Source organism: Eumetopias jubatus, unplaced genomic scaffold (genome assembly GCF_037043125.1).
Source record: "Eumetopias jubatus isolate StellerSeaLion01/CBP00866 unplaced genomic scaffold, mEumJub1_p1.0 scaffold_2, whole genome shotgun sequence".
NCBI classification, from domain to species: Eukaryota; Metazoa; Chordata; class Mammalia; order Carnivora; family Otariidae; genus Eumetopias; species Eumetopias jubatus.
Window position 1 is genome coordinate 118,697,502 of NW_028274808.1, and position 12,277 is coordinate 118,709,778.

At 37.9% G+C, this 12,277-nt stretch overlaps 1 protein-coding gene and 1 non-coding gene across 3 annotated transcripts in view; one reads left to right on the top strand and one right to left on the bottom strand.

The window, feature by feature from the left end:
* Positions 1 to 12,277, bottom strand: part of NFKB1 (nuclear factor kappa B subunit 1) — a 109,805-nt gene that overhangs the window by 36,703 nt on the left and 60,825 nt on the right. For both annotated transcript variants that reach the window (XM_028091231.2, XM_028091232.2), the window contains exons 6-7: positions 9,963 to 10,111; positions 588 to 751 (exon numbers count right to left, since the gene is read on the bottom strand). In XM_028091231.2, the coding sequence (XP_027947032.1) occupies positions 588 to 751; positions 9,963 to 10,111 (313 nt within the window). The remainder of the gene's footprint in view (positions 1 to 587; positions 752 to 9,962; positions 10,112 to 12,277) is intronic.
* LOC114199345 (U6 spliceosomal RNA) lies at positions 1,496 to 1,605 on the top strand. The gene has a single exon (XR_003607274.2). It is a non-coding gene; the product is annotated as a U6 spliceosomal RNA (small nuclear RNA).

Here is a 12,277-nt window from a genome sequence, read left to right on the forward strand (position 1 = left end):
TGGCACATGTGGTAGGACAGGGATTGGGGTTGAAAGAAAAAAAATATAAGTAAAAGCAGGGAAACATAAAATTATAGCATTTTTACCAGAAAGAATAGTTTATGATGTGTCTGAAGAGCCTGAAGAGATTCCTTCTAATAAGGTGAGCCAGGGGAGGTAAAACAGAGGGAACTAAAACAGAGGAACTAAGTGTTGGCTTATGCATTGGTTATGACAGGCTGTAAAGGGCAAGGTGCGGTGTTTTAGGTCGAGGAAGACACATATGAAGGTATGAATCTGCATATCTGTATGAGTCTGTTCAGGGGGCAGTGATGGGGAGAGGGGCGTATGTGGTGGGACTGGAGATAAGGCTGGAAAGGTGGCTGGGGCCAGATTGACGGCTTTGTATACCAGGCCAAGGAGGTACAGATTTTATCTAGAGAACCGTAGGACGCCATCAAAGGTTTCTGAGCAGGGAAAGTGTGTTGGCAGCTTGGGGTACAGTCTGGGAGAAGGAGAAACCTGGGGCAGACAGATGAGCACCTAGTCTACACACAAGCAAAGGAGAGCTGATCTCAAAGGATCAAGGCTGGGAGCACGACACTCACCTGTGAGCTGCCGGTCTCCTCCACCTTCCGCTTGCAAATAGGCAAGATCAGGATGCACCAAAAGTCCGGGATTATAGCCCTTTGTACATGCCTCTGTCATTCGTGCTTCCAGTGTTTCAAATACTTTTTTCTTTGTCACATGAAGTATACCCAAGTTTGCAAAGCTGGAGAAAAAACAATAACAGCAACAATCACCCCCAAAAGTTAGACCGTCAATGACGAGAGTCTGGTTTTACTTTAGCAAAGTGGCTTTTAAAAAAACACACAAGCCCTCAATCGCTGGAGTCCACACTATAATCAAACACATTACTATGTCTGCAGTGAAACATATAAAGCAGACTCACCAAATGGAATAATAAAGACTATAAACCACTCCACATCAGGTCAGACTGGGTTTTGCCACCAAATGAGTCTGTGGCAAACTTAGCAAAATCTTTTGGTTTTCAGGGTTTATTCAACTTTCAAACTATGATTCAGGGAGTGGGGTGTACACACACACACACATATATATGTCTTGGTAAGGAAGTTTTACCTAGACTCATTTTGAAGTATTTTCTAGGAGAATTTCTGAATATAGTACTAACTTATCTAATTCTTTTAAAGAATAAGAGGAATATTATAATTGGAAGGATTTTTTTCTTTTGGATCATCCTTGGGTTTCTGGAGGGGCTTTAAAGTCTATAGTGGAGTCCCATCTCCTTGCGGGTTATCTCTAAGGCTGGAATTACTTATTACCACTAGAATGCCATCTAACGCTACATGTTTTCAGGACGGAGAACCTTTTATCTTGTGAAGTCTACATACATTTTGGGCAAAATATGCTAATAACCTAAATAAAACAAGTTAAGGGATTTTAAAGAAAAGGCATAAATTACTCCAGCCATTCATTTTTTAAAGTACATGGAACAGCGCTCGTTTTGGCAGCACATATACTAAAACTGGAACGATACAAAGAAGATTAATTAGCATGGCCCCTGAGCAAGGTTGACATGCAAATTCGTGAAGCTTCCATATTTTTAAACCATAAGAGACTCTTAATGTCAGGAAACAAACTGAGGGTTGCTGGAGTGGTGGGGGGTGGGAGGGATGGGGTGGCTGGGTGATGGACACTGGGGAGGGTATGCGCTATGGTGAGTCCTGTGAATTGTGTGAGACTGATGAATCACAGACCTGTACCCCTGAAACAAATAATACATTATGTGTTAGTAAAAAAAATTTAAAAAATAAAGTACATGAAACAAAAAAGTATACTCAATAAACATAATACAACGAACAAAAAAGTACTTTACCAAGGAGACCCATTCATTCAACAAATATTTGTTCAGCTCCTTATTAGTGCCAGGCAGTGTCCCAGGTGCTTTCGTCAGCACCCAGGAATATATTCACCCTTCGTAGAATTTATATGCTAGTGTAACCAAAGAGAAGAAACAAAGAAGAGATGTTACAGTATAATTTAGAAGGTAATAAATGCTACCAAGAAAAATAAGGTAGGAATGGAGAAAAGGAAAGACAGTAGTAGAAGACATGATGTTTTAAAATAGGGAGAGGCCAGAAAAAGTCTCATTGAAAAGATGACACTGAGCAAAGACTCAAACAAAGTGAGCGAAAAGATGTGGATATATGGAAGAACAGTGTTCAAAGCAGAAGGAATAGCCAGTGCCAAGACCCTGAAGTAGGACCATAACTCGTGTTTTCAAAAGACAACAATGGCAAGAAGGCCGAAGTTACTGGAGGAAAATCAACAAGAGGTGAGTGGTAAGTGAAAAGTTCAGAGATAAGTGGGCACACAGATCTTTTAAATCCCTGTAAGCTTTTGCAAAGACTTTTCTTTTGCTCTGGCTTTTACCCAGAAAGAAAGAAAAAAGATTAGTAATGGAAGACAAATATTATGACAACTGGACTAGATGAAACAAAGAATAAGATAGTGTGGGAAGACCAGATGAACCAGAAGAAGAAAATATAGGAGGTGAAGGCAGAATGAGATGAGCGTTCATACAGAGGCCCAGAGACACAATGAGAAACATGTCCAGATAGTGACAGAAAAAAGTAGGACATGAAGTAGCATGATGTATAAATCTGTCAAATCACTATGTTGTACACCTGAAACTATTGTAACATTGTGTGTCAATTATACTAAAAAAAAAGGTAGAATAGCTGAGACACACAGAGAAGAAAACAGACCAACAGAATATAAGCTCCTGATGGCAAAGATCTCCAGTGCTTAGAACAGTGTTTGACATATGGGTGTCTAATAAATGTCTGTTGAATAAATGAATGCATGAATTCATACAGCACGGAAAAATACGCAACATGACATCGTGAGATATGCACGGAAGCACCGGCAGTTTTCCAGAAACAACACCTTCATCTTTTGGCCTTTAGGCTGTACTCCTATGTAGATCATCCACCACTACCTACGTATAGGTAGTGACAGTGACAAACACCTATGTAACACTTTACACTTTACCATATAGAAAGTGATTTTCATGTATATTATTTAATCCCTATTAAAAGGGCATCTTTTATGTGACTAATTTATTTACTCTGGTAATAAATGAAACAATAATATATAAATAAATCATAATAATAAAAAAACAGTAATAAATACATAAATGAAACAATACAGAAGCCAATCTTCTGTTTCAGATAATGAGGGGAGTAACAGGGACCGTATTGAACCTTTAGCCTTGAGTAACATAAAACACATGAAAAAATGGTTTTCCAACACTGGACAACAGGCAGCACAGGATAGTGATCCTTAAGAAAAACAACTAAGGTGACTCTTAAAATAATGCTCAGGTTAATGCCTAGAGTTTCCAGGCTGCAGCATAGGAAGGGAGACCTAAACAGGACCTGGTAATCTCCCTGAGTTTTGGAGACAGATAAAAATTTGAGGAGGCTAAAGAGGCTAGAATTCACAGGCAGAGAACCAGAGAAGAAAGAACCACATACTGAGAGATATTCAGAGATGTACAGTGGCCCTGCCTTGAGTCTTCAGCTAAGTACTGGTCAGAACATGTGTGTGAGGAAACAACCAGAGACTTGGGGGGGAAAAGCCACCAGAAAGGAGCAGGCAAAACATTTCTCGGAGCACAGTGGGGCTGGAATAGTTCAATAAATCTTGTAATACATGAATCATCAGGATGAATATTCAGAAAGTTACTGGCTTAGTAATGGTGTCAAATTAACCTCAGACTAAAGGTTGATCTGGTTTTCCTAACAAAGCTTAAAAGTCAGTCCAGAAAGCATCAAACTGTTCACAAATTTAATTTCATTCCAATGTTCAAAAATATTTAAAGGCATACAAAAAAAAAAGCCAGCATGCAACAACCTAAAATTCAAAATGTATACCAATCAATCAAAAGTTACCAGGCATGCAAAGACACAGAAAAATACAGCTTATAATGAGAATAATAATGACTCAATAGAAACAGATCCAGAAATGAGACAGAACACAAAATTTGTAGATATGTACATTGAAATAGCTATTATAGATATATTCCATATGGTTAAGAAGGTAAAAAACTTTAATATGTTAAGGAGTACTTGCAAGATATAAAAGAGACGTCAAACAAACCTACAGAGATGAAAACTGTAATGGCTGAAAACAAAAATACACTAGATGGAATTAAAAACACGTTAGACACTATAGGCTAAAGGATTAATGTACTTGAGGACACAGAGAACAATCCAAAATGAAACACAAGAAAAAGAACAAGTTTTAAAAATAACAGATCACCAGTGAGCTATGGGACAATTTCAAACAGCCAAATATACAGATAATTGGTGTTTCAGAAGAAAAGGAAAAAGAGGAGTGGATGGAAAAAATATTTTGGAAAAATAATGGCTGACATGTTTTAAAATTTAATTAAAAACTTTAAACCCAAAGATCTAAAAATCTTAATGAGCCCCAAAGCACAAAAAAGAAAACATGAAGGAAACTATGCTAAAGCCCATAATAAAATTGCTTCAAACTAGCGAAGGGAAATGAAAATTAATGAAGAGAAAATCTGAAAAGCTGATAGAGAAAAAAATGACACACTATGTGAAAAGGAACAAAATACCAAAATGACAGCAGACCTCTTGCTGGAAACAAGGCAAGCCAAAAGACCCTGGGGCAGCATATTTGAAGAATGTGAAAGAACATTGTCAACCTGGAATTCTATACTCTTCAGAAATATCTTTCTGAAACAGAGACAAAATAAGGAGTTTAAAGATGTATGACAACTGAAGAATTTATCAGCAGCAGACTAGCAGTAGAAGAAAAAGGAAAGGAAGGGCTTCAGGCAGAAGAAAATGCTACCAGACAGAATTCTTGACCTATGAAAGAGAATGAAGAGCACTGCAAATGATAAGTAGGTGGTTAAATATAAATACTTTTTTCCTTATTTAAAATTTCTTTTAAAAGATAATTGAGCATGCAGTCATTCTGGAAAACAGTATGGAGTTTCCTCAAAAAGTTAAAAATAGAGCTACCCTACAACCCAGCAACTGCACTACTAGGTACTTATCCAAAGGATAAAAAAATAGTGATTCAAAGGGACACATGCACCCTGATGTTTATAGCAGCAATGTCCACAATAGCCAAACTATGGAAAGAGCCCAGATGTCCATCGACAGATGAATGGATAAAGAAGATGTGGTATACATATATATACAATGGAATATTACTCAGCCATCCAAAAAAATGAAATCTTACCATTTGCAACAATGTGGATGGAACTAGAGGGTATTATGCGAAGCGAAATAAGTCAGTTAAAGAAAGACAAATACCATATGATTTCTTTCATATGTGGAAGAAAGAAAACAGATGAACACAGGGGAAAGGGAAGGAAAAATAAAATAAGATGAAAATTGAGAGGGAGGCAAACCATAAGAGATGCTGAACTCTAGAGAACAAACTGAGGGTTGTTGGAGGGGAGGTGGGTGGAGGATGGGGTTGTTGGTGACGGGCATTAAGGAGGGCACTTGATGTAATGAGCACTGGGTATTGTATGCAACCGATGAATACCTAAATTCTACCTATGAAACCAATTAAAAAAAAGATAATTGAGCATTTAAAGCAAAAATTAAAAAAACAGTATATTGTGGAACTTATCACATCTGTAGATGTAAAACAGAGCACACAATAGTACATAGGCTGAGAGAGGAGAAATGGAAGTACTGTTCATATACTATATATGAAAAGGTATAATGTTACTTAAAGGTAGACTATGATAAATTAAAGATAGTATAGGAAGCTGTAAAACAACTTCTAAAAACTGTAAAGAGGTATAAACCAAAAGGGAGATAAAATAATAGCAAATAATTAATCTAAAAGAAGACAGAAAAAAGAGGAAAGGGGGAACAAAAATCAGATAAGATAAGCAGAAAACAAATAGCAAGATGGTAAAGTGAAACCAAACCCTAGCAGTGATCAGATTAAATAGAGATTATTTAAAGACATCAATTAAGAGGCAGAGAGTGTCAAATAGAATAAAAAAAGTAAGACCCAACTATATGCAGTGCATCTTTACTCTGAATATAAAGACACAAATAGGTTAAAACTAAGAGGATGGGCAAAAAAATTAATGCTAACATTAATCAGCAGAAAGCTGAGGGGCGCCTGGGTGGCTCAGCTGGTTAACCATCTGCCTTTGGCTCAGCTCATGATCCCAGGGTCCTGGGATCGAGCCCAGAGATGAGCTCCCTGCTCAATGGGCAGTCTGTTTCTCCCTCTGCCGCGCCCCCCTCCGCCGCTTGTGCTTTCTCTCTCCTGCATAAATAAATAAAATCTTAAAAAAAAAAAAAAAGGTGAAATAGCTATATATTAGTATCAGTCAAGGTAGATTTTTTTCTTTTTTAAAGATTTTATTTATTTGACAAAGAGAGAGGGAATACAAGCAGGGGGAGTGGGAGAGGGAGATGCAGGCTTCCCGCCGAGCAGGGAGCCCGATGTGGGACTCCATCCCAGGACCCTGGGACCATGACCCGAGCGAAGGCAGATGCTTAACGACTGAGCCACCCAGGCGCCCCTAGTCAAGGTAGATTTTTGAGCAAAAAAGTATTACCAGGGATAAAAGGGGGTCATCTCATAACCATAAAAGGATCAATTCATTAAGCAGACATAAGAATCCTAAATGTTTATGTATCTAATAAAAGAGCTTCACAATACAAGAAACAAAATCTTATAAACTGGAAGAAGAAATAGATATATCCATAAATATCGTCAGAGATTTCAACACCTGTCTCTCAATAACTGATAGAACAAGTAGGGAAAAAGTCAATAAGGATACAGAAGCCTTGAACAACACTATCAAACAACTTGACTAAATTGACATTTATAGAACATGCATTCAACTTGATTAGACTAATCATTCTTTTTAAGTGCACAAGGAACATTTACCAACCACACCATATTCTGATCCATCAAACAAGTCCTCAAACAAGACTTCAGATCTCTCTAAATCAGGGCTGCCAGGAAACAGAGGGTGTGGTGATTATTGGTGAGGAAGGTGGCTTAAAGCAAAGTCAAGTAACAGTTTCCATTGATTGAAAATTTCAGAGAACTAAAATGTTGTTGAAATAAACCGTCGATATTCAAGGTCAAAAATAAAATACCGAACTAAAATTATTTTTATGAGGACAGGCACTAAAAGCTAACTAAATAAATAATAAAATGTAAAAAATTAAAGCTAAATAAAAACAAATTTTTAAAGGCAAAATCCCCCAAATGTAAGCACTCAAACCTACAGTTGTGACTCAAGTTATCTAAAACATGAATATTTTAATCTAGATAACGAAATATCTTTGAAAATAGAAACTAAATTTTATTGAGAACCTCAAAGAAAAGTATTTTTTTGGCTTTGATAATTTATTTTTTTAGTTTGCTTTTAGTTTTTAAATTTTAATTCTAGTATAGTTAGCATATAGTTTTGTATTAGTTTGAGGCGTACAATATAGTGATTCAACACTTCCATACATTACTCAGTGCTCATCAAGATAAGTGTACTCTTAATCCCCTTCATCTATTTCACCCTCCCCCCAACTTCCCCTCTGGCTTTGATAATTTAAAGGTTATTTATCTCCCCTGAGTTATTCCATATATATTCTTTTTGATATGTTGGATTGGTGCCCTGCTCATGAATATATACTCTTAGCCTAAGCTGTATTATTGAAGACAGGTTATCTTGGTTCCATTTCTAGTATTGACAAGTCTAAGGAATAACTCTGGCTATCTTCCTAAATTTCCCTAGGTGCTATTCTTACCTACAAGTTGGAACCAAATAATAGTAATCGATGACATTCCATAAATACATATGTTGCAAGTCAGCTCATGTTGTGTCATAATATTAGCTAATGTTAGCTCAGTCTGCAATTTTTGAGAGGTAAAGGGCCTGGAGATAAACTCTGTAGCCCAACACTCATATTTTATAAGGGAAGGATTTAAAGTGCTCAACAAGTCATATAAATTGCCCCTAACCCTACTGCTGAGAGTGACAGAAATGAAAAGAGAATTCTGGTTTCCAGACTACTAGCATATTCTCTCTACTAAAATGCAACAGGTTCTGACATTAGAAACTTAAATAAATAGATAAATAAATAAATGGGACAAATCATGAAGGAATTGCTGTATTTTAGAAAACACTGTAAGCAAAAGTTTCTCAACTAAAAATCAATTATAAAGGGAGTACCAGTGTTTCACAGAACGCTCTAAATAAGAAAGTCTACTGAGTCTGTTGTAACTCTTACGTGGCATCCTCTTGACTAAATTTCTTATAGGGGTTACAAAAATCCCACAGCATTATGATGAGACATCTTGATGATCAAACTTAGGAGTGAAGATGCTCAAAATGTTTGCTGAATGAATGAGTTCTCCCAACAACAGAACCCCACTGCAGGAGAGTAAAGGATTTTTTTCCCTACCTTAGAAACAGGGAACTTACTTCTATTCCCGCTGTAGGTTTCAAACCAAATAACCATTAGTTCCTTCTAAAATCCTAGAAGATTACTAAGCCAAGCCACAGAAACACCAAATTATAGACAACATACTGGCCGTTTTATAATAACAAATATTATTAGCAAGGAACTTCATCTACAATTTCCTCTAAAGGATATGATTATCACACAGATTAAACAGGACCAACACTTCAAACTGACAGCACCCTACTGGGATAAATCCGCAGAAACACTAAGTGATCAATTAGTCTGAAACTCTGACAATTACCCTGCATTTCAAAGCTCTCATAGGTCAGCCGGGAACTGTAAGAGTATTCCAAAACAGACGATGAACCAACTGTGATAGTCAACAGGAAACAGGCCAGCCTTTCAAGAGAATGTTGAAACAAGTTCATATAAAGCACAACTGAATTTTTCAAATCAATTTAAGCTTCTTCCTCCAATCTAGAGTCTTTTTTTTCTAACATCAAAAGAATCAGATTTTAGTGACTTAAAAGAAAGCTCTCTCTCTAGGTTTTTCACACTTGAATATTTTCACAGTCAAACAAAGAAATACCTAGGAACATGAAAGCTCAACCTCCCCAATACCAACCAACTTAAAACTTGATTGGAATTCAAAGCCTGAAATGCTTACTTACGGCTGATTTAAACAATTCCTTTCTTTTGAGCGAATAGTCCAGATTAACTGGGATTTTATCATTAACTGTTTAAACCAGTATTAGGAAACCCTAAAAGGATATTCTTAAGAATTAAACAAAATTAATTTAAAGTTTCTTACTCCTTTTGGGCTGAATTTATTTTACAATCTTTCATTCATTTAAAATTGCTTGTTCTGTCTGTCTAACTCTTAAATGAGTATGTCCCTTTGTATTTACATTTCAAGTCTAATGAATGCCAAAACAAATTTGCATTCCTGCACTTTTTCTCTGTGTACACTTTCTAAATAGCAGAGAACTGAAACAATATTTATCTATCTTTTTCATGCTCAAAATGTTCACCCTATAAATCCAGACTCAATAGTTCATTAAAAGAATCATCAAGAGTATAAAACGGTCTATAAGGTGTTTATTTCTGCCATAGTTCGGTTTCTTCTAATTTGTCTTTATCTTTATTTCCAGAAGGAAGATACAGCTAAAAGTGGCACAAATGCCTCATAGGTTAAGTGACCATATAATTTATCATCCAAACTGGGCCACTTCTGAGACTAAAAGGGGGTCCTATAAATAATTAGGCCAGAACCACCATGCAAACTCAAAAAAACCCAGACATGCGGGTTTCTTTTTCCTTGGGAATCCAAGTGAGAGTTCACAGTTTCATCTTAAGGACCTCTGAGAGTCTTGGGAAGGTTCCTAATGAAAAGGACATATTCAGTCAAACTCCCCAGGTGCCATGTTGCATCTGCTCCTGCCTCCCACAGTATCAGACACCCTCACTTACCCGACCACCATGTCCTTGGGTCCAGCAGTTACAGTGCAGATCCCATCCTCACAGTGTTTTCCCACCAGGCTGTGTGCATGCAGGTGGATGTTTTTCCCATTTGTGACCAACTGAACAATAACCTTTGCAGGTCCCACATAGTTGCAGATCTATGTAAGAAGCACATTTAAAAAGTTAGTACATCTGACCATACTGCAACATGGAAAAATGCTTATGACAAACCAGTAAGTGTAAAAAAGTAGGATACAAAATTGGGCATACCTGTACATATATGACCACAGTTCCATTTTTTAATAAAAAATATGTGATGAACAAAGGACGGGATGGAAATAAAGTAAAATGCTAATGCTGGTTGTTTTGGGTATGGAGGATATACTCCAGGAAGCAGGCCACTTAAAATGTTGCATGTATTGTTCAAGTTGGAACAGCACTTCGTAGATGATGCTGTGTGGCCATGAAGCATCCCCCTTCCTATGAGCCGAGAACACATTTTCATCTGTACCCTCATCACAACTTTCAGTCATGAATGAATGCTGGGTAAAAGATCCATGGGAAGGGAAGTGGCGTTGATGGATTGATGGAAATCGAGGGAAGGAGAGAGGGAAGCAGAAGCAATGTAACCCCAAGTCTCTGCCATGAGATTAGGCAGGAGACACAGTCCTGCCAGGGACCTGGCTCTGAAGGTTGGCCATGGATATCCAAGCCTATGGACTTGGCCTGTGGTGATCTGTCAGGACACTGCAGCCTTCATCAGCACTCTCTGCTATGAGCTCTGATAACTGAGTTACATATGTCCAGGTCATAGTAAGTTTCTTCAATTCAAGTAAGTGCACTCCCTACCTGCCAATCCTTAGGTCTGACACCTATTTAGCTCTTGTTTTATAAAACCAGATTTTTCTATTTAAGGTCATTTATCTTTTTAACTGTCATACTTTTAAAATGATGACAGGAGCCATAAAAAGGAAGTAGCATGGAGAAAAATGGCATTTTAAAGCAAAGACAGCTTGGACACCCTTTCTCTTCCAGTTGGTCCTCCAGCCCCCTCTAGTAGACCACGGATTCCTCCCTTGAGAAAGCCCCAGTACTAAAATCATACTAACAGAATGGACCAACGGCCTTATTTTTACTTTCCTGAATCCTGTAAGTCAGAATACTGTGATAAATTCAGCCAAACTATTGAAAATGCACTATATTTCCTTAAAGGGTAACCAGCCATCCTGGTTTGCCTGGGACTGAGGGGGTTTCCAGGGCTTTCAGGGCTAACACTGGGAAGAGCTGGTCATCCTATTTCCTTAGCTCATCTTGTCTCTTTTTGAAGAAGTGACTGACCTAAATCCAGGATCTCCCAACCATACAATCATCAGAAATATTTTATTCTGTACAAGCAGCCCATAGCTTGGAAGGAAAAGAAAGTAGACCGAAATCCCATCTAGCAACGAATCCTTGATGGAAGTCTTTCCAACATTAACTTGAGGAAGAATCTACACTTGCCAATAAAATTTCTTGGGAAAAAGACAGAATCCCCTTCAACCAGTCTACTTCTACTATAAATATCATCAAATGGATTCATATTCCATTGAAGCAGGGTTTTGTTAGGATTTTTTCAATATGGATTTTTTCCCAATGCAATCTCTCACTGCAAGAGTTGAGGAGAAGTTGATCAGAGCTGGGATTGTCTGGCAGAGGGTTTTGGGGAGAGAAGTTTCCCGCCCTGAGCAAAGGACAGAATCCTTTCTAATCAACAGTATAGCTCCCCTGGAAACACTAGGGCCTCTCTGCCTGAACTTTGGCCCAGAGCTGCTGCCAAACCTTCCCAAGAAGAAGGCCTTTCCCATGAAGTGGCCTCCTGTCCTTGCAGAGCAAGCTCATGACAAAGAATGCTGAGGATTAAATTTGGATTTGACTGCCACCTTCGAACACAAATAATTTCTAGAGCAGGTATAGCACTTAAAAAAGCCTTCTGGGCACAAAGATAATTATGAACTTAGTGCTATCCCTTTTAAAACAGGCAGAAGAAAGGCTTTGCCCTTCAGGGCAGGACAGGGAATGAAAAGTTCTGGGTTTGCGCCAAACTTGGTTGTTGTGCCTGCAATAGTCCCTGGATTGCCAATGCTGGTTCTGGGCCTTGGTGTCAACATGTGAAATCAGCCTTTGTTATGATGACATATTCTACAGGGACTTCTTTAGCAATAAATGAACAGTGAAAAGCACTCAACAGACCATGTAATTTCACTCCTACGTGCTCGGAGCACAGGAATGCAACAGTGTAAGGCATGAAGAAATGCTTCACTTGGGTGAAATCAGGTAGGCTCTCC